Here is a 22,991-nt window from a genome sequence, read left to right as displayed (position 1 = left end):
CGCTCTCTTCGTCACACATAGATTGTGTCTGACAAAGAGAGCGAATATAAGTTCGTGCTTAAGACGATCTTGAATATAAGAACGGACTATGAATACCGCCCATAGTCCGTTCTTATATTCAAGATCGTCTTAAGTACAAAGTTATATTCGCTCTCTTCGTCAGACACAATCTATGTGTGACGAAGAGAGCGAATATAAGTCCGTGCTTAAGACGATTTTGAATATAAGAACGGACTATGAATACCGCCCATAGACGTTGCTCGAAATATGTCTTAAGCACACTCTTTACCAAGACAGTCTTAAGATCTGAGATCGTCTTAAAACAGCTTCAGATGCATAGATAAATCTTGAAAACACGAGTTCGAGCTTAAGGGCGGTATTCATAGTCCGTTCTTATATTTAAAATCGTCTTAAGCACGGACTTATATTCGCTCTCTTCGTCACACATAGATTGTGTCTGACGAAGAGAGCGAATATAAGTTCGTTCTTAAGACGATCTTGAATATAAGAACGGACTATGAATACCGCCCTAAGATCGTCTTGATTAAGTTCATGCTTAAGCATATGACTTCGGAAATGTTCGGAATTCTGAAAAATTTGACCAATGACATTAAAGATCTACAAGAAAATAAATACGTAAATAAAGAAACGTGTATTTCAGTGAGTTGACAGAAGTGCATTGTCCAGATTCTAATAAAAGGTAAATTTATTAGCTAAATCAAAAATAGAGTAAAAATTGATGAAAATTATAAGGTTATTATGTAATATTACTATTATACGCTACTTACTTAAATTTATTTAAACGGAAAAAAACTTAATTTTATAAACTTAATATTATTGTAACGTAGCCAAAAATTCTTTGCGTTTTTTAATTATTAAAAAATAATTTTTTTAGGTAGACAATGTCCAAAAGATCTGTATATTTCGAGTTGGAAAAACAAGTATTTCTTGAGATACTAAAAAAATACAAACATGTCATTGAATCAAAAGGTACCAATTCTTCCACATTAAAACAGAAATCAGAGGCTTGGTCGATTATCCAGGAAGAATATAATAACTCTTCCTTAATTTCTACTAAGGTATTAAATTTATTTTATTATTTTAACATCAGTTTTATAAATTCTTTTTAACCCTTAATCCCGACTGTTCTTTTCGGCACCTTTAATCCCGACTCATGGGTCGTTTGCGTCTTTGCGTTATTTGGATCAGTAAAAACGCTTTAAAAAATCTGAAAAAATTCATGGAGCTTCTTTCAACCTTCAACTTGAAGTCCCAATCATAATATTTTGATAAAAATTATTTTTTTATATAGTTTGTTATTAAGAAATAGAGGTACGTAAGGGAAAATCACTTGTTCACTTAAAAAATCATAACTTTAAGCCAAATGAAGATATCAACAAAAATAAAAAAAGAAATTAAAGGTAGAAAAAACACCTTTCATAAAAAAAATAGTACAAAAAATTGTATTAAAAAAAAATGCTTAATTTTTGAACCTCAAAATGGCAAAAATTTGGATACTAAAATTGCGTGTAAAAATGACTAAAATCGCGTGTAAAAATGATTTTAATGAATAAATTTGTTGTAAAGTGGGTAAAAATTAATAACAGAACAATGTTTTAGTGTGTGATGATACGTTTAATTGTGATAACAAGATATACAGCATGAAATGCGTATATCATATATATATATGATATACGATATATATATATATATATCGTATATATATATCGTATATATATATCGTATATATGAGTCGTCAGATCCAAAATACAGGACATTTTCCCAAGGCCGCAGAATATTCAGAACTTCTTCTGACGTTCTCGATGCCATTTTTTCAAAAAACTACATAAAAAAATTTTTTCAATTTTTTTTTGTGTATGCAGACCTTTTTTTTTACGATTTTTTGATGATATTAAACGCATGAAAACGAAAAGTAGAAAAAATTTATCTGCTGATTTGGGCAACGTAATCCCGACTCATGGGTCGTTTGCGTCCGCGATGAGATTGTTATGCTCACTGTGACGACCTGAGGGGGACTGGCGCGCTGCTATTCCGTAGGCGGGTCCTCGGGGGGCATAACTTTTTTTAGGTACGGGATATGGCGCGTTTCGTACCCGTTTTCAAAAATTACAGCACTTTGAAATTTCGCTTGGGTCGAAAACGACCCATGAGTCGGGATTAAGGGTTAATATAGACAAAATATTTTATATTATTGAGAGACGTACAACAATTAAAAAGTATTGGTCTAATATAAAACAACAAAACAAAAACATATTAACAGCTGAAAGACAATCAAGGTTTCTCACAGGAGGAGGACCAGAAAAAAAATTTGATAAAGTTGATATAAATGTTTTAGACATTGTTCCCGATTTAATGACAACAGCACCAACTATTTCTTCGAGTAACTTTTCTATACAGGAGTCTGAAGGTATTTATATATAAACTATCCTTAAATGATATATTGTATATATATATACAGGGTGTCCCATTATAAAACATCTACGCAAATTACTCCAAAGATAAGAATGATAGCAAAAAATGACCTTAACAAACGTTGTAGGATTAAAAGGGGGCCAACTGAGGGTGACCTTGACTTTGACCTCGCAGTTGATTTTCAAGGTTACCCTCAGTTGGCCCCCTTTTAATCCTACAACGTTTGTTAAGGTCATTTTTTGCTATCACCTTTATCTTCGGAGTAATTTGCGTGGATGTTTTATAATGGGACACCCTGTATATATGTATATATATATATATATATATATATATATATATATATATATATATATATATATACAGGGTGTCCCATTTAACTTGAGACAACTAAATATTTCGAAAAATAAGCATTGTACGAAAAAATGTCCCAAATAAACTTTTAATATTATCAAGGGGGACGTCTGCCTGTGTAAAAATTAACCCACCCCCACCGCCCCTTGAGGATGGGGCGGGTGGCAACTTTGAAATTTCAAATGGGAACCCTCATTTTTTATTGCAGATTTGGATTCCTTGGAAAAAAATGCGTAAGTTTTGTCTGAGACATTTTTTTGAATCGTGATAGATGGCGCTGTAATCAGTGAAAATTAGTTTTTGCCATTTTCTCTCACCATCAGGGTGCTTTATTTCGGTGAGTCCCCTCGCCTCTCACTATTCAATTACAATAAATGCTTGAAATGATGACCTTCCATTTCGATGCATTTATTAACTCGAGCTTGGAATGCTTGTACACATGTAGAAAGTGTATCTGGCGTTATTTGTGCGCAAGCATATCTAATACGTTCCACCATGTTTTCTCGAGTATTTGGTACTTCTGTATACACTTTTTCTTTAAGGTAACATAAAATTATTTCAGCTTTCAAAATTATTTCAAAATTATTTCAACTTTCTCCTCTAAAGATAAATAATCCATTATTTATTTGCTGAAATAAAGGACGCGTCCGTAAAAAAACAAGTAGCTAGCGTACGTATTACTAAAATTTACTTGACTTGAAATTTAAAGAATCCAGTTATTGAAGAATTGTTCTGACTTAATTTCTTTCATTTATTTTGTTTCTCCTTTTCAGTATTTTCAGTATTTCAGAAATTTACTACATATGTAGATGCCTCATAGTTTTGGTACGCTAGCTACTTGTTTTTTTACGGACGCGTTCTTTATTTCAGCAAATAAATAATGAATTATTTATCTTTAGAGGAGAAAGTTGAAATAATTTTGATTTATGGTGAGTCTGGAAGAAATATCGACGAAACTGTTACCCTCTATGCTGACCGTTTCCCTGATAGGCCACGATCACGTGCTACTTTTTTTCGTTTGGTTAAACAATTTACTACCGAAGGAAATGTAACAGCTAAAAAAAACCCGTAGAGCGACTGCCACGGGGGAGAACAATCAAATTGCTGTGCTAGCTGCAGTAGCCCATAACTCCTATGTCAGTCTTCGAGAGGTATCTCGTAATTTAGGAATTTCTCGTACTAGTGTTTCGAGAATCCTGAAGCATCACAAATTCCATCCCTATCATATCTCAATGCATCAGGAACTTCATGGCGATGATTTTAATAATCGAGTGGTGTTTTACAATTGGGCACTCACACAAATACAAAGAGACCCACAATTCTTTTATCGAGTAATGTTCTCCGACGAATCAACTTTCACGAACCATGGCAATGTTAATCGTCACAACATGCATTACTGGAGTGTGGAAAACCCACACTGGTTACATGAAGTTGAGCATCAGCGTCCTTGGTCCGTTAACGTTTGGTGCGGAATCATAGGTGACAAACTAATCGGTCCCGTATTTATTGAAGGTATATTGAACGGAGAAAAATACCGTAACTTATTGCAAGATGAACTACCGATTCTGTTGGAAGATGTACCTCTTGAAGTGCGACAGAACATGTGGTTCCAGCATGATGGTTGTCCAGCACATTATTCAGCAATAGTACGAGAAGTGTTAAATCGTAATTACAATGATTGCTGGATCGGTAGAGGTGGTCCGGTAAATTGGCCTGCCAGATCGCCAGACCTTACGTCACCAGATTTCTTTTTATGGGGTTACCTTAAAGAAAAAGTGTATACAGAAGTACCAAATACTCGAGAAAACATGGTGGAACGTATTAGATATGCTTGCGCACAAATAACGCCAGATACACTTTCTACATTTGTACAAGCATTCCAAGCTCGAGTTAATAGAAATAGAATGTATCAAAATGGAAGTCATTATTTCGAGCATTTATTGTAATTGAATAGTGAGAGGCGAAGGGACTCACCGAAATAAAGCACCCCGATGGTGAGAGAAAATGGCAAAAACTAATTTTCACTGATTACAGCGCTATCTATCACGATTAAAAAAAATGTCTCGGACAAAACTTACGTATTTTTTTCCAAGGAATCCGAATCTGTAATAAAAAATGGGGGTTTCCATTTAAAATTTCAAAGTTGCCACCCGCCCCACCCCCAAGGGGCGGTGGGGGCGGGTTAATTTGTACACAGGCAGACGTCCCCCTTGATAATATTAAAAGTTTATTTGGGACATTTTTTCGTACAATGCTTATTTTTCGAAATATTTAGTTGTCTCAAGTTAAATGGGACATCCTGTATATATATATATATATATATATATATATATATATCTATCTAAAAAAATTATATTTGACAAAAAACGATTAAATTGATTATTACAGATCGACAAAGAGAAGTTTTGAAAGCAATTCAGCAGAATTCTTTGAATAAAATTGATCACATTACTAATAGAGAGTACAGGGAAACACAACAAAAATTATTAACTACATCTAATAAACCAGTATCTGACATTAGCAAGTCAAATAATTAATTTAAACTAATAACATTCTTTTTAACAAATATATAAATAAAATTATTATTATTAATTTTATATTTTTTATTTTAGTAAGTGAGGAAGTAAATGACAATATGGAAATTGAATGTGCATCAAATGTTGCAGTATCTACAGAAAAATGGTCCAGTAATGAATCTGGTAAGACAATATCAAATATTTATAATTAAAAGTTGTTCATATTTTTAACATACTAAAAATCATATTTTAGATATATATATTGTCGAAAAAGAAAATACAATTTTAGATTTCAAAAAAAACAAACGTATAAAAGTCAAATCATGTCCCAATTCAAAGAAGCAAAAAATTGAAAGAACGACATTAATATGCGAAAAAGAAATAGAATTGGCAAACATAAAAATTAATCATGAAATCGAAATATGCAAGCTTAAATAGGAAAGAGAAGAGTTTATCAATCAAATTACAATTAAAAAGTTGTCTTTAGAAAAAAAAGAATTGCAAGAAAGAGTCAAATTAGCAAAATTCCGTGCTCAGAAAGAAATGTAAGAACTGACTTGCCTTTCAGTTAAAAAAATAATTTTAAAACTTTTTTTTAATTTTAGGGGAGAACATTATATCTTTGATGATCAGCAGGAAGATGATCAGCAGGAATAAACTTTATATAGGTAGATTTCCACCAAGAGACACAAGCGACACAAAAGTATTATTCTCTCTGTTGCTCATTGAATATCGAACAAAGACAGAGTGATACTTGTGTCGATTTGTGTCAACTTGTGTCCTTTGCTGGAAAACATACATAATAAGTTTTAACTATTAAGTCTGATTAATATATGAAAGATATACATTTCAACTATTAAGTCTGATAAATATATGAAAAATATACGTTTTAATTATTAAGTCTGATTAATATATAAAAGATATACGTTCCCGCTGAACATAAAACATACATGTAACATTACATTTGGGCAAATATTTTGCCTATTTGGAACATTCCATAACAAATGTTTGCACAACGTTTCGTTAATGTTGTTAAGTAATATTATCTTTGTAACATCTATACTATGTAGTTAAAACGTTACATTTTAACAATTTAAATGATTATTTGTGACGTTATAAATAGGATGTTTCTAAACGTTTCAAATATGTTTTAATTATAACGTTTAGCTTATAACATTAAATGATGTTACAGAAACATTATTTTTGTAACATCGGTAAAATATATATTTCTTAATGTTTTATTAACGTTTCATATGAAACGTTCAGTTAATCCATCAAATAACATGCTAGAAACGTTACAAATGTGACGTTGCTGAAACATTCTCTCTGAAATGCTTTATGGCCGTTTTCTATGAAACATTTGATAGCGATATAAAAAAATATCACGTTATATACGCGATGTTTCTAAAATGTTCTATTCGGCAATGTTCCATCAATGTTAAATAACATTTTTATTACATATATATTATAAAATAACATTCTTTATCGGCATATAAAATTACAGAAACATACTTTCTCAGATAATTTTTAAAAATGATATTAATTATTTAATTATAATATTCTTAACGTTAGAATTAAATAGAGAAATATTTTGTAACTAGCTTAGTAGGCTAGGTCTGGTTTTGGTCTTCGGCCGGTATTCATAGGGCGGTATTCATAGTCCGTTCTTATATTCAAAATCGTCTTAAGCACGGACTTATATTCGCTCTCTTCGTCACACATAGATTGTGTCTGACGAAGAGAGCGAATATAAGTTTGTACTTAAGACGATCTTGAATATAAGAACGGACTATGAATATCGGCCATAGTCCGTTCTTATATTCGAGATCGTCTTAAGCACGGACTTATATTTGCTCTCTTCGTCACACATAGATTGTGTCTGACGAAGAGAGCGAATATAAGTTCGTGCTTAAGACGATCTTGAATATAAGAACGGACTATGAATATCGGCATTCGATTATTTCGAGTATATTCGCCAGCTTTATCCGCGGCGCATCACGCCGGTGTACTTACACCGTGGTCCGCTCTTCAGTTGTTTCCTTTTCTATCTTTCTTTGTAGCATTAATTAGCAAGTGCGTGTTTTATTATATTTAGTAATTATATCTGTAGATTAAATAATATGGATGACCTAAACTCTATGGAGAATATATCAAAGGTAAGTTAACTTTCGTGTAATAATTTATGACAATTACGATTACCTAATATAATATATATTTTACGCATAACCTGAAAAATCATTGTCTCGATATACACGCCGTGTGATACATGTGGTGCGTGCAGTAGTCGTGAATTTCTATTTCTCAATTTTTTTATATATTTGAGAATTTGCATAGTGTGACAAAATGCCAAAAATACAAAAGTGTTTTGTCACGAAGAGACACATGCGAAGAGTGGTAAAAAAAGAAATGATAGACATATTACGTTCAGCAATGGAATCAAAGAATTCAATAGATAGCTTAGGAGAAAATATTAATAGTGATCAGTATTGTACAACTAAAGAAGTTTTCCAATATGAAAATCATGAAAATAATATTGAAGAAACTGTAGAAAACGAGAATCATAATTTTGATAAAGAAGTTTTACAGAATGAGAATCATGATGATATTATAGAAGATCTTGAACCGTTAAAATATATAGATGACACATTTGATGAAATTGATATGAATGCACCTTCATCCTTTAATTATCCAGGCGAAACTTCTAAAGTTATTGATGATGTGATAATAATTGAAGCTGTGAAGCAATGGTTTTTAGAATTTAGACATTTACTTAGTCAAAATGCAATGGATAAACTGTTAGCCATCCTGCGAATACCAATTCCACAGTTTCCTAAAGATTCGCGAACTCTTTTACAAACACCAACTTCATGTCCGTATAAAATAAAAAATGTGTTTCCAGGTTTTTATTGTCATATTGGTATACAAACCGAATTACGTAAAATACTGAATAATAGCTCAAGTATGGATAAAATTTAAAAAAAAAATTCTGAAGTAGTATTACCAATAGACATAAATATTGATGGATTGCCATTATCAAACAGCTCAAAAAGTCAATTTTGGCCAATTCTTTTATCAATAGATGTCGACGAAATCAGTAAGAATTTGAGGAGGCCCTTTGCGGTTGGAATATATCATGGATACAAAAAACCGTACGATGTAGATGAATTTTTAAATGATTTCATAACAGAGTTTCAAATGTTAGGAACACAAGGATTTGAGATAAATCAAAAAATTATAAAATTAAAAATTAGCAAACTTATTTGCGATGCTCCTGCCAAATCATTTGTGTTATGTATAAAAGGTCATACAGGTTATTCCAGCTGTACAAAATGCATTCAAGAGGGAACATATATTAAAGGAAGAATAGCATTTTTAGAAAAAAATTCTCAATTAAGAACTGATAATAGTTTTAGAAATAAAGTTCATGAAGAATTTCATAAAGGTATAAGTCCTTTTGAAAGGTTAAATGTTGGTTTAATTTCACAAGTTCCACTTGATGGTATGCATCTTGTGTATCTAGGAGTAACAAAACGAATAATAATGTTTTGGATGCGAGGGGCAAAATGTTTTCGCTTATCTGACACCGATAAAAATTATGTAAATGACCAATTGGTACTACTGAAAAAATACACACCTAAAGACTTTGTACGTTTACCAAGAAATTTGGAGGACATAGAGTATTTCAAAGCAACTGAGCTAAGACAATTTTTATTATACACTGGACCAGTCATTTTAAAACATATTTCTAATAAAAATGCATATATACATTTCATGAGTTTATCATGTGCTATAAGAATTTTGTGTAGTTCTACATTATATGTAACATATAATAATTATGCCCTGCAGCTTCTAGAATATTTTGTAGATAAGTACTCAACAATTTATGGGGATAAATATATCAGTCATAATGTGCATGGCCTTTTACAGTAAATTTAAATAAAGTTCAAGAAAAATGTTTAAAATTTCCTTACAATGATGGGTTTATCATAATGCCATTGCTTCACACTCAAGACTAATAAAAATTATCATATACTATAACTAATATCTAATAATCTTTAACAATTATGTAAATAATGTAAGAATATGTTTATTAATGATATTGTTATACAATTCATATACAACATATGAGGTCTGGTAAAACTGTTTGACGAATCTTTTTATAATAATAATATCCGTTCCATAATAGTTAATCTACTTACCGAACTTTTTGATCAGATCTCATATACATTGAATGTTAAACATTCCATTTATTTTCATTATTTATTGTAGATTTGGTCTGTGGTGCAATTTATTGAAAATAACATGGACGAGCAATCATTTAATGCAATCGAGGTTGTTCCTTCATCATGGGTGCATTTAGAAGATACAATTGAAAAGTGTCTATGGCCTGACAAAAATGCTCGAAAATTCATCAAAAAACAAACTGTTCCAAAAAATAATTGGGAAAAATACACGATTACAGTTCTATTACGAACTGGTAAAAACAAAAATTTTCAATAATATTTTCAAAACATTTATTACAACTTATAAATAATTTTTATATTTTTTCTTAATATAGAATCATATCAAAATGCAATAGATTTCGTTAAGAAAAAAACGAAAACGGACACAGATACGTCCTGCTCCCAATTAGGTCGTGGAAAACGCAAGCGAAAGAAGAACAGTGTAACTGATGATTACGACTCTTGTAGTGACTATGATTCAAATCTTACACCGCCTCCATCAATAACTGTGCATGTTAATGATGTGGATTTGGAAACTAACGAGTTCAGAGGTACGATTGTAATATGATTATATATAGAGTCCTATTAAAATTTTTTACAGCGACTGTTACATGATACATCAAAAGTATATTAAAATGCTTATAAAGTTTATTATTATAGTAATATTGAAATACAACGTAACGTTCTTGATATTTTTTGAAATTAAATATTATTTTAATGATTAATAGTTACAGTTCAAGATAAATTATACGTTAATTTATTATGTTTTTGTGCAAATTTTAAAAGTTCTTTTTACGGTTTTATTCCATGCTAAAAATGGGATTTTTTACGTGTTAATGATACTCTTCATAATTAAAATTACATATTTTGGACATGTAAGTAATAATAAGTGACATTTATTTGTATATGTTAAAAGTGAATATTAAATTAAAATTCTTTATTAATAACAATAAAAAATAAAGAAAGATTTTGCAGCATATAACATACGCATATAACGCGGTGTCCGTTGGCATATATATATGAAATAGATCTATGTATATTTTGTTATTATATTCATGTATTATAATATTTAACATTAGAATCGACAAATGAGTCCAACTCTCGTAAAAAAAGTGATGATCAGAATGGAACGAAATTTATTGATCCGCACAGAAACAATATTATGACGACAGATCACGAAGCGATTGAAAATCTTAATCCTAATGAAAATCGAAGTACTGAGCTTTTCAAAGACAATTCCGAATATCAAAGGACAAATATTGAAAAAAACATCAGTCAAGGTAATATATTTGACAATTCTATATACACTCATTGGAAACTATTTAAAATGACACGCTTAGGACGTTCAACATTTTTCAGAGAGTTGTTACCTCAGTTTTACACACAACTGAGATGTATATAAATACGATTTGCTTAAATATGAAACTTCTTGTCGTGCAACTTGCATTATGCAAAAATGTAGTTACAATTTTTTAACTTTAAATTTGTCTAAAGATATATATTGGGACCAGTAAGCTTATCACGTAAACCTCTCTGCAGGCTAATTCATTTATATATCATATCAATTTATATTCCTCTCTCTGGTGCTATTAAAATGTTCGTCAGATTTAATGATTTTGAGTATATATAATTAAAAGCTTAAAGTTTAAATAAAAATGTTTTACGACTTCAACATAATCACTTTATAAATTTTTATATCAAATGAAATGTATAATTTGAACTATACATTGACTTACGCATATCAAAAATAGACTTGTTCATTATTTGAGATTAGATATTAGATTCGACTGTAATTATCATATTCGACATATTTTTTTTTTTTTGAATAATAAAACCATTACACTTATAAGGCATTATCCCAATATACTTATTATCTTACAATACTAAAATCTTCAATTTTTTGTAGTTCAACAATCCAATATAGAAGAAATAATGGACATTTCGCAACCAAATAATATTATTATTGAAAATTTATCACCAATACATGCAGGTAATTTAGTAATATTCATTCTTGTCATTTACATAATATTAATTATCGTAAATAAAATATAAATGTACATTTTAGATAATCATAACATTTTACTAATTTTGGAAAACGTAATATCTATAAGAAGAATGCTTGAACAACAAAACGATTTTCTAATACGTATGGAAAATAAAAATGACCGTGGTACTGCGCTTGCAGCTACTGGGATTAATCGAAAAATCGCGGAATCTATTATTCCTGTACGCCCATTTAAAAAATACAATGAACTAATTGCTTTCGACGAAATTTTAAATACGAATGAAGAAGGAAAAAAACAAATGGTAAAATATTTTATGATTATGATTAAATTTTTATATAACTTTCTTAATTATTTCCTAACTCTTTTCAAACTTTTTTTTCATTTTAGGAAACATTTTTTTATTTATTGGGGGGTGCATCCCCACGAGATGAAGTAAAAGCGGGTTTAGAAAAAATATTTTCTAATCGTTTAGCGAAAAAATGTTCCTGGTTGGGACGGAAAGGAAATTTCCCGATAAACAAGTTAATTGTAATAGACGTTTTAAAAAGTTCGTATAAATTTATAAGTGATTTAATTGTTATATTCACTATATAAAATAATTTTTAATTGCAATATTATCACAATATTTATCCTACATATTCAGATTCAACCAGAAGACATTTTCCATACGTAACAGAAAAGAATTTTCAGGATTACGTGTCTGTTTGGTTTCGGCACGCAGTAACTCGATATGAAAGAGAAAAGGTAACTCGAACTACATAATATTTATCTTTACATAATATTTATTTTTACGTCCAACATAATTTACTTAAGATTTTTTACTATATTTCTTACAGGCAAAGGCGGCACGTTAATTGCCAAAAACAATGGAATATGATTATATCTAAAACAAAGAAAAAATACCAAAATTAGGGATATAAGTATTATAGATTTTATAGATTTTATGTTTCTTCAAAATAATTATTATACTATTATCTAAATATGTGTGTGTGTGTGCGTGCGTGTGTGTGTGTGTGTGAGAGAGAGATGAGTTTTACTTATTATTTCTATAAAAAATTTATATTTTCTAACTAAATAAAAATATATAAACTAAATTATTATGACTTGATAAGTTATTATATATATTAGTCCACGTTATTTCAAAATAACGAATTTGCTCTTTATGTTTTGAGAAAACCGTTATTCAAAGTTTAACCTTACAGCAAAACATATTATCAGATTATTCTGAAAAATACATCTTATAATTTTCTTATATATAAATTAAACCCATTCAAAAATGTGCCTATTCTAAACCCATTTAAAAGTGTCTCATTAGCAATAAGACACTTTTAAGTTTAATATTATATAATATATATAATTATATAGATTAATCATTCACACATCTTCAAGCATTTAAGTAATATTTTAGTGAAGAACGTACACATATGAGAAAATGCTCTGAGAGGTGTAATTTTTGCACATTTGCGGTTCTGACATAACGAGGACGTTATATATGTATATACAAATGGTACGTATATGTAGCCGAAGAAATATATTTGCTAATAAATTTTCTCTCATTTTTTAAAGAATAGAGATTTAATATAGTTTAATATAGTATTCATTAAAAAGATGGAAAGAATATTTTCTGGCAAATTATAATATACTTTTCGCATACATTATTAAAAATTTAGAATTAGAGCATTTCCTGGTGCGAATCCCCATGTACTCTCATGAAGACCTATCCAAATTTACCATGGGAAATTCTATATATGGAGTTTCCCATGGTAAATTTAGAAAGGTCTTTATGGGAGTACACGGGAATTCGCAACAGGGTTTGTAACATTTCAGATATGTTTCAAAAGAAACGTTGCTAGTATGTTTCATATATATTATAAGTAACGTTTCATTAACATTGTAAAAATGTTACAATGAAAAAAAAAAAAAAAAACGTTTCATATAGAACATCGCAAATGATAAATATTGTCCATACCTGAAACGTTACTAAGATGTTACCTAAACATAAATTCGAATGTTCTTCTAACATTATATAGATGTTACAAGAATGTTGCTGGTATGTTACAAATGGAATGCTTCAAATAGGACGTCACTAAAATAGTTTATTTACCATCACAAGAATGTTCCCAAATGTCACAAATGAAACATCTTAAACGAACTGTAAATGTGGCAGGACATTTATGGTTACTGAGATGTTTTTGGGATGTTTCTGAAATATTACTCGGAACGTCACACTGCCAAAATGTGATATTACAGGAATGTTCCTGCAACGTAATTTTGTTTAGTGGGTTATTACGTTGCATTATTTTTGTTATTTTATTTACTTAATTTTATTATATAATTATATTTTTTGTTTCAAAAGTTATATGTTATGACAAAGTTTAATGCAACAAATAATTTAGTTAATGAAAGAGTAATTTTTTTTGTATCAGTATTATATATAAATACATATATTATTAACAAATATGTAATAAACAATAGAAGTGCAATAAAGTGACAAAATAAAATTAATAATTTACTGTTTACCGTTTTATTACTATATAAATTTTTTAAATATATTTATTATCAAAATTTATTTAGAAATCATCAGTAATGGATCTTTGACTTTTCAATGACATCCTGGTTATAAGTAATGCTATCAAGACATTTAAAGAAATTTTGAAATAAACAAATACAATCTAATATAACATTTGAATAATGTAATTAATTAGATTATATAAAAAATGTAAAAACTGTGTGAATACAGAAATATAAAATTAAAAATTAATATTATTACATTAAAATTAATAAAATAATTCTCGAACTACGTTCTGTCTTACAATAAAACCATCTCCAGGCTGAGGTTCATTGTAATAGAGTTCTTCATTATTTTTAATTATTACATCATCGGGTTCTTCTTCCTCAAGAAGAACATCTTTAAATCGTAGTGATAAATTATGTAAAACAGCACAAGCTAAAATAACTCCAGTGCACGTTACAAGTTTTAAAGCTAAACCTTTAGATAGACAAGGAAATCTTCTCTTCTATACTCCAAATGTTCGCTCAACAACTATTCGCGTTCATGAATGAATTTCATTATATCTGCAATAAAAATTTTTTAGTAATAAATAAGATAAATTTTATTTTATTTATTTAACAAAATATTTTAAGATTTCTAATAGTTCTTTATTTCTTTGACGTCATTAATCATGAGGACTGTGGAAAGAATTAAAAACTTAAAAATTTATTTTACTTCTGTTACCTCTCTTCTTCTTCGTTTTGTGAATTTCTAAATGGCGTCAGAAGAAATGTAAGAAAAGGATATCCAGAATCTCCAACTAACATTTCTGTAAGTTCACGTTGTTGATATCTCATGAAAATTCTAGAATTTTGGAAAATTCTGCTGTCACGCTGACTTCCTGGCCATTCTGGGATAAGGTCCAAAATTTCCATTTGTGGTACTACAATGGCCTTATAACACATATATACATAAATAACACTATAAAAAACAAAAATAAATAAAATAATAAATAGTTTTCATTAATTTACCTGCACGTTTGAAGAAAAATATCCCTTTCTATTTCTATACATTTCAGCTAATCGTCCAAAGTTATTACTGTGTAATCTGATATGAGTGCAATCTATTGCACCATCAATACAAGGAAGTCCAATACCTGCATATCCGTATCCTAATTGTTTAAACAATCTTTTTTTTTTTTTTTTTTGGTATGGCAGGGAAAATCCTTTATGGATACTCATGGGTTTCGGGGGGAGACCCGTGGGTTATGTGGAAATCTCCTGGGGATAAAGTCTCCAGGCATACCCACTAAAACCCCTGCCGGTAGCTTTCCTAGACCGTAGAGAGGGAGGGTGAGGCATCACTAGAGGTATTCTTCTCACCCCCCCCCCTCAGGTCTGACCGCATTGCGGTCTCTTCACGGAGGGGGAGGGGGAACTTTGCCCCCCCCCTTCATGGTTTCCGTCTCTACCGGGGAAGGCCGGGGTAGCCCGGCCTTCCCCTGCCCTTCCGTGTTTTGGTGGGGGGCTGAGGTCAGTCGGGAGCCCCCGCTCCCGGCTGACCCCCCGCCGGAAAGAGGGGTAAGTTCCCCCTCCCGGCCTTTCCATGTTGGGAAGGCCTTGTGTAGCCCCTCCTCAGGGTCCCTCCAAGTTTGGTGGGCACTGTGATCACCACCGCCCGGGGAGACCCCATTTATTATCTACCCCCTGGGAGGTAGGGGGTTGTAATGGTGGTGGATGAGAGGGAAGAGCATCGTCTCTTCCCACCACCGCCTCCCCCCTCTTCACTCTTTCCGCCTCTTTCTTCTGCGACATGACTCTGTCGCAGAATTCGGAGGCGGCCTTTCACTTCTCCTCTCCCTCCAGCATTGCTCTCACCAATGCCGGTAGGGAGAGGTTCTCGCCGACCACTGCGGTCAGGACCCGACGCTCGTCCTCCCACGCTTTACACTCCTCGAGAGTGTGTTGCGCCGAGTCCCGACCGGCCGCACAGTAGTGGCACCCAGTCGTGTACTCTCTTCCTATCCTACACAGGTAATCACCGAAACATCCGTGCCCGATGAGTACCTGTGTAAGGTGGAACCCAATTCCGTGTCTCCTCTTGTCTGCCCATTCCGGCAGACAGGGCTGGATGGCCTGGGTGGTCCATCTGCCCGTCTTGGAGCCAATTAGGGAGGCCTGCCACGCCTCCATGGCTCTTTGGCGGGCGTTTCTCCTAATTTTGGCCACGGCTCGTGATAGGAGGCGGGCGCTCCCGTGCCGGTCTGGGTCCCTCGTACGCCGATAAACTTCGGCACACGAGGTCGCCAGAAACTCGGCCGAGAGGAGGCCCGCCAGAGCCGTGGCCGCCGCGAACGACGTCGTGCAGTAGGTCCTTATTAGCCTAATGGCCAGCCGGCGTTGCAGGCGATGTAGCATCGCTTTTATTCGCCGGCTGGCCACGACCCTGTCGGCCCACGCCGGTGCTCCATAAAGAAGTACCGACTGCACGACGTTCGCATAGAGTCTGCGGACTCTGTTGTTCGGACCACCCAAGTTCGGTAGGAGGCGACCACCCAAAGCCGCCGCCATCCTATCCGCTTTGGGGGTTATCCCAACGAAGTGCTGCTCAAACACCCAAAATCCATCCAGGGTGAGGCCCAGATATTTCATCTGGGTCCCCACCCGGACATGGACTTTCCCTACCCACATCTGAGTAGGGGGAGGTCGCCCTATGGCCCTGTTGTGGAAAAACAGGGCCTCCGTCTTCTGTGGGGCGACCTCGAGCCCCATTGCCCTAACGGAGTACACGACCGCCCAGGTAGCGGCATTCGCCGCATCCCGGGCCTTTCTCCAGCTCTTCCCCCGAGCCACCACCAGCGTGTCGTCTGCATAACACAGCAGACGACAGCCGGGAGGAAGCGCCGTGCGGAGCACTCTGTCATAAGCAAGGTTCCAAAGTAGGGGTCCGAGTACCAACCCCTGAGAAACCCCGCAACAGATTTTCCTTCGGCTCACCCGCTCCAGATGGTCTCTCAGCTGGAACGTCCTGTCGCGGAAGTAGTCCCAAAGGACCTCCCCCACATGTTCCCAGGGGAGGGAGTTAAAGGCGTTGACGATGTCCAGCAACACCGCCAACGCCACGTCTTCCTCCCCTACAATTTGGTCCGAGAGGGCCCGCAGATGCGTAATTGCATCTGTGGTTGATCGGTCCTCCCGGAACCCAAATTGGTCCTCCGATAAATCGGGACCATTCCGCGACAGGTGCTGGACGATTCGGCCGGCAATGATCCTCTCGAACAGTTTGCCGACCTTGTCCAGCAGGCATATCGACCTGTAAGCCAAAGGTTGCTCCGCCGGCTTCCCCTCCTTACGAAGGAGCACCAGATTTGCTCTCTTCCATAAGGAGGGGAAGGTGCCCGTCCTGAGACACGTGTTGTACAGTCTTCTCAGGCGGGCACCCACCACGCCAAAAGCCAAGGCCCATGCTCGACCGGGGACCCCGTCCGGGCCAGGGGCTTTACCAGTAGCCCCCAGCCTTTTGGCCGCCTCGGAGAGCTCCCTCTTCGAGATCTCCAAGTCCTCGGATTAAGGGGGGGGGGATCCCCCCTAGAGGGGATGTAAATATCCCTAATTGGGAATAGACTCCCCACTACCTGGTCGAGGAACTCGGGGTCCAGCGTCTCCGAGATTGGGGGCGCCGCCGGTCTCAGCCTGTTGAGTACCAAGCGGTACGGACACCCCCAAGGGTCCCGGTCGAGTTCCGCCAACAATTCTTCCCTGGCCCTGGCCTTGGCCCTGCCGATGGCTAGTCGCAGCGAGCCCCTTGCGGCCAAGTACTTGCTACGCTCCTCAGCAGTGCTCTCCTCATCTCCACCCGCCCTACGTCGGGCTCTAAGGAAATCGCGTCTAGCGGCGTTAACCCGCCTCCGCAGTTCCGCGATCTTCTCCGTCCACCAATAGGCCGCCCGACGAGGGGCGGGCTTGGATCGGGGCATGGCCACGTCACAAATACGCTCGGCCATGTCCCCGATCTCCTCGGCTTCGGCCTCGGTGTCGACGAGGTCGGGAGGATCCGACCACGTTTTCACCAAGGCCGTCGCCACCAGTTTATCCTGGTCCAAACGGGCCAGGGCCCATCTCCGTGGGGGCTTATCGCCCCTCTGTTGATGGCGGCGGATCAGCACCTCCTGGGGGGTGGCAGTTAGGACCATCTCTATGTATAGATGGTCCGAAAGGGACTCTTGGTCCGCCACTCTCCAGGTTCCCACCAAGTGTGCCGGCCGGGGGGATGCCCACGTCAAGTCAACGATTGACTCCCCCCGGGGACGGACACAGGTGCTCTCCGACCCCCTGTTTTGCAACAGGAGGTCTAGCTCCGCCGCCCAATCCAGCACGGCCTTACCCCTACGGTTGGTGCGCTGGGAACCCCACGCCTGAGCCCAGGCGTTAAAATCCCCGGCCACCAACACGGGATGGGGGAGGCATCGGCGAATACCATCCCCTATTGCCTGTAATTGTTCCAAAAACTCGAGGTGAGACCGGCTTGACGGGGCGTAAACCCCCATCACGTGGAAGGCACCCCACCGCGCCATAACGAACCCCACTCCCCGTTCCACAAGAGTAAGGGGGGGGGGGGGAGAGCGCGGAGAGTGCCTCCTCACTATGACGACGGAGCCGTCCGAGGCCGAGACCCAATTGGGGTTGGAGTCCAGCACCCGGTACGGCTCCGCCGCTACCCCCAGTCCTGCGTCACGCTTGCACAGGTCCGCGAGGAAAAGATTTTGGGTCCGGCGAGCGTGATTCAGATTGGCCTGAAGGAGTTTCGTGGACATTATTGGGTCTTATGATCTTGTCCCTCCTTCAGGCCAACCTTCCCGGCTTCTTCGGCGACATCCGGCGATGGATCGACGTCCATACTTTCCATGGGGGAATTGGATTCCCCCGTGATAGGCAACGTCGCCGCTGCCGCCGATTTTCCCTCCTTACGAGGTGGGGGGGATAAGAGCCTTTGTGGCTCTCCCCCTTTTCTTTTTGCCCCCTTTGGGGGACTTACAGGTTGCCCCCCCCCCATACGATGGGAGTGTTTAAACAATCTTCGGTTTTCTTGTATAGCTGCTTGATTTGTCACAAATTTGACGTAAACATTTAGATAAGATGCTAATATGATAGTTACTCGAAATATAATTCTACAAATTGTTGGTTGCGGCAATTCCATTAGATCTCCATTTACTTTCTAAATTATAAAGCAATATAATACAATTACTTTATAAAATATTTTATACAATATAATACAATTATGTTCTTTTTTATGATTAAGTAGATGTAATATAGAGAACTTACTTGAAAACTATTGGTGGCATAGAATCTTAAACAAATAAGCAATTGAAGAACTGGTTTAATAGAAAGACCTCTCATATCAGGTTTTGTTAAACCATTTATAACCAGAGGCAGTAATCCATGCATAACAGCATTTTTTGAAAACCTATATTTTATGTGAAATTCCTGTTCATGATAATGTGTAAATGGATTTATCGCATCACGTACGTATCGTTTTTCACGTATTATACATATATCGTTATTTTCTTCATCAGAAGAGGTATCAGAATCAAATAAATTAATATCAAACTGGCCCAATATATTAAATAATGCCATAATGTTTTTACCTAAAATGTAAATAACCTAAAATAATCTAAAACCTAAAATAACTTACAATAATAAATATGTATAATAAATAATTAATATTAGTATACATTATCATATATAAAACAAAATATTTACCTTAAATATTATTTTATTAATTTACGACACTATTTACGATACTATTTTTTATTTCACAATTATCTTAAGACCGCTATTTACTAGACTTGACTAAAGCTTGCTTAAGATGTGGCTTGAGCCATGACTGTGCATCTAATAATCTCAAGTCGTACTTAAAATTTGACTATGAAACACGTTTTACTTTGTTAAGCATGATCTCAAGTTCCAATTTTACATTCGGTCTTTAGCAATATCTATGAATCAATCATAATCTTAAGCATTAGCTTAAGCTTGTCTTGAAACTTAAGAAACATCTATGAATTCCGCCCTAGATCCTTAGAACATATATACTGGAAGGGGCATAGCTGACTTGCCGTTGTCCTCAACATCTATCTATCCTTGTCTGTACATTTTATTGCAATACGCATGCGTCGATTATGTTGATGTGTGTGATGACAAACTAGACAAGCTTATCTATGACAAGCCTTCCAATATAATCAAGTCTAAAGAAATAATCATAAAAAAGTATACAAAACTAATACTATTTAAACATCAATAAAGTTTTTAAATATTTTTTTTATTATTTATTATAATAATTTTTATTGTACTAGTTACTATATATACAAGATATAATTAAAATAAGATAAACTTTAGAGGAGCGAGAATATTACATAATAATAAATATTACTTTTTTATTTTTTATTAATAATATATATTTTATATCAGTAACAGTGGGTTTGACGGACATATGTTGATGTCAAATTTTTTTTCATGTTTGGTCTCGCTCCTCAAAGTTTGTTATCTTATTTTAGTTCATCCTGTACATCCTGTATATAATTATTGTTCATTACAGTATTTGTTTTTGGTTATGTGCATCATTATTTTTATTTTATTTTGCAAAACTATTATTACATATTACTACATATTATTATATATAATTTATAATATATTGCAATTATATTATAATAACTTAAAGAATAAATTGTTATAATCAAATTTTCAAATGCCTTCCGCCTATTTTAAATCTTTCTACTTTCAATTTAAGCGGTTATTCATTCGCGCAAGCGCATTGACCGATTTCGTACAGACAAGGATAGATAGATGTAGGGGACACTTTTGTTATGTGTATTTAGATAGGCTATGCCCCTTCCAGTATATATGTTCTAAGCCTAGATCTTGATGTCTTCTAAGCTGCTCGAACCATAGACATATGAAACTATAGACCGAGCATTTATACGAGGGGTAACTGATAATTGCGGCAAGAGGGGCACTCATTTGACTTCAACTATTTTCGTAAGCATTCGGATATGTTCGGCTCTCTGTGACTATGGCTGTGTTCCGTAATTCACTGCCAATACTGAAAAGCTACAATATACGTAACGTAAACTATAGCATTTCAGTACTGGCAGTGAATTACGGAACACAGCCTTTTTTTTTTTTTTTTTTTTTTGGGGGGTCTTTAAAGGCCCCCCAGGGGGTGGGAAATCTTCAAAAGACACCCCAGCACGTGCAATGGGACAGTCCGACTGTCCCCGCGCTGGGGTAGTGTTGGATTCACCGGTCTCTTTGCTGTTTAGCTTTTTGAGACCGGTGCCTACCAACTAAAACCCACCCCCCTGACAAAAAGCTCACCAGCCTTGTGATGGCCGGGGCGGAATCACCTATGTATACTTCACCCCGACCACCAGGCAAGTTCCCTAAGGGAACATCTCCTCCTCGGAGACCCTAAGGTCTCCCATCTAACCTTGGAGGGGGGGATATGTCCCCCTCCTCCTCTTCCACCTTCATCTTTCTCAGGGGCCCTAGGGCCCCCTAGTCGGAGAGATCCTCCTCTTCCCGACGCTGAGACAGCGTCAGGGGGGATCTGTCCCGGCTACGGGACATGGTGCGGGACCTGGGCCCTGGCTTGCGGCCTGCCCCAGTCTCGCGCCTTCCGGCTTTCTTCTTGGCCGGCAGTGGTTGGGCCGGATCAGAGTCCGACCCCTCCGCCGGTCGAGGGCGCTTCTCCCCGGCCTCGGTGTGTGTCGAGAGACCCGACATCACCGAGGCCGTTTCCGTTGGCGACCCCGGCCTACTTGGTCGGGGCGCCCCTCGGACTCTTGCCGAGGACTCCGGGGCCATCCGGGGGGCCCGGCTTGCCGGGGCCCGGAAGGGCGCCGAGGAGCCCGCGGCCACTTTGGCCGTCGAGGCGACCGGGGGTACTCGGGGGCACTCTTGTGCCCCCGCCCGGTGCCCGGACTCTTTCCCACGGTTACGGAACACAGCCTGTAATAATCTTATTCTAAATATTAAATATGAAAAATATTATTTATTTAACACATTAACATATGTAACAAATTATATGTATATTTAACATTATTTTATATTATTTTTAATAGTATTGAATAAAATATATAATGTTAAAGACATATTATAGTATTATAATATTATATAGTATTGCTGTAATTCTCACTTAACAATTAATCTAAATTTTTATAAAAAGAGGGGAATTAATAAAATGTGTTTATATTTTTTTGTTTTTTTTATTGACCTTTAAACAATATTAACTTACTTAACTTATGTCTATCACTTATCTCTACATTTTGTATATAATGTGCCAATCTTGTTTTCGCATATAATTGTATAATAGCACGCAATAAATAATTACAATGATTTGTTTTGGTCATTAATATGTTCCTTTAATTCCGAAAATATATTTTTATCTATAAAATGTATCATAACATTATTTGTAAACCTATACATATTAAATTGATCAAATGTTTTATGTATATGTATATAAATAGTTAATATATTATATTTGTTTACATACATATATAAGAGTTGTTGATGGATACAATAATGATCCCCTATTTTTAATATTTATTAAATTACAATGAATGTTTGTACTTTTTTCCATTAATGTTTCGATACATTCTGAGCAATGTAAAGTTTTTATGAGTCTTCTTAATATGTAGCCAGCCATATAAGTAATCACTTCATTTTTATATTCCGTAGTAAAAAATAGATATTGTTCGTGTAAATTATAATCATGATCAATATATGTTGTATGAAAAACGTTAAGCCAATTTTGGTATGAATTTTTATTTGTTGTAGCATTGTTGCGTCCGCAGACCGGTATTTCACGCACAACAACGAAACTCACGAAATTAAGCAACACAACACAACACTTCGAATAAACAGAGAACACTTTAATAAGAACAGTAACTCAACAGTAACTCTTACAATAAGAAACC

At 35.6% G+C, this 22,991-nt stretch overlaps 2 protein-coding genes across 5 annotated transcripts; both read left to right on the top strand.

Annotated features, from left to right (window-relative positions):
- Positions 1–3,717: 3,717 nt before the first annotated feature.
- LOC136998956 (uncharacterized) lies at positions 3,718–4,730 on the top strand. The gene has a single exon (XM_067352342.1). The coding sequence runs from the start codon at positions 4,017–4,019 to the stop codon at positions 4,728–4,730; it is 714 nt and encodes a 237-aa protein (XP_067208443.1). The 5' UTR covers positions 3,718–4,016.
- Positions 4,731–5,128: 398 nt separating this feature from the next.
- On the top strand, positions 5,129–12,623 carry LOC136998828 (uncharacterized). 4 transcript variants are annotated; one of them, XM_067352093.1, is made up of 11 exons: positions 5,129–5,483; positions 5,906–5,968; positions 7,411–7,456; positions 9,570–9,777; positions 9,859–10,074; positions 10,603–10,803; positions 11,430–11,513; positions 11,589–11,830; positions 11,917–12,076; positions 12,173–12,273; positions 12,366–12,623. In XM_067352093.1, the coding sequence occupies exons 3-11, from the start codon at positions 7,421–7,423 to the stop codon at positions 12,381–12,383; spliced, it is 1,266 nt and encodes a 421-aa protein (XP_067208194.1). In that variant the 5' UTR covers positions 5,129–5,483; positions 5,906–5,968; positions 7,411–7,420; the 3' UTR covers positions 12,384–12,623. The 4 variants fall into 4 exon arrangements, with proteins under 4 accessions (XP_067208194.1, XP_067208195.1, XP_067208193.1 ...); XM_067352094.1 differs by having other exon boundaries at positions 5,129–5,968; XM_067352092.1 differs by lacking the exons at positions 5,129–5,483; positions 5,906–5,968 and having other exon boundaries at positions 5,975–7,456.
- The last annotated feature ends 10,368 nt before the right edge of the window (positions 12,624–22,991 follow it).

This window comes from Linepithema humile, chromosome 3, assembly GCF_040581485.1.
Source record: "Linepithema humile isolate Giens D197 chromosome 3, Lhum_UNIL_v1.0, whole genome shotgun sequence".
Classification (NCBI taxonomy): Eukaryota; Metazoa; Arthropoda; class Insecta; order Hymenoptera; family Formicidae; genus Linepithema; species Linepithema humile.
This window is presented reverse-complemented; position numbering and strand designations above follow the sequence as displayed.

What these genes read in the sequence shown, in the direction of transcription:
- LOC136998956 (XM_067352342.1), top strand. Translation starts at nt 4,017, where the DNA reads ATGCATCAGGAACTTCATGGCGATGATTTTAATAATCGAGTGGTGTTT.
- LOC136998828 (XM_067352093.1), top strand. Translation starts at nt 7,421, where the DNA reads ATGGATGACCTAAACTCTATGGAGAATATATCAAAG. An exon ending in TACAGTTCTATTACGAACTG is followed by an intron (nt 9,778 to 9,858) that starts GTAAAAACAAAA and finishes TTCTTAATATAG; the next exon opens with AATCATATCAAAATGCAATA. An exon ending in AAGAAGGAAAAAAACAAATG is followed by an intron (nt 11,831 to 11,916) that starts GTAAAATATTTT and finishes TTTTCATTTTAG; the next exon opens with GAAACATTTTTTTATTTATT.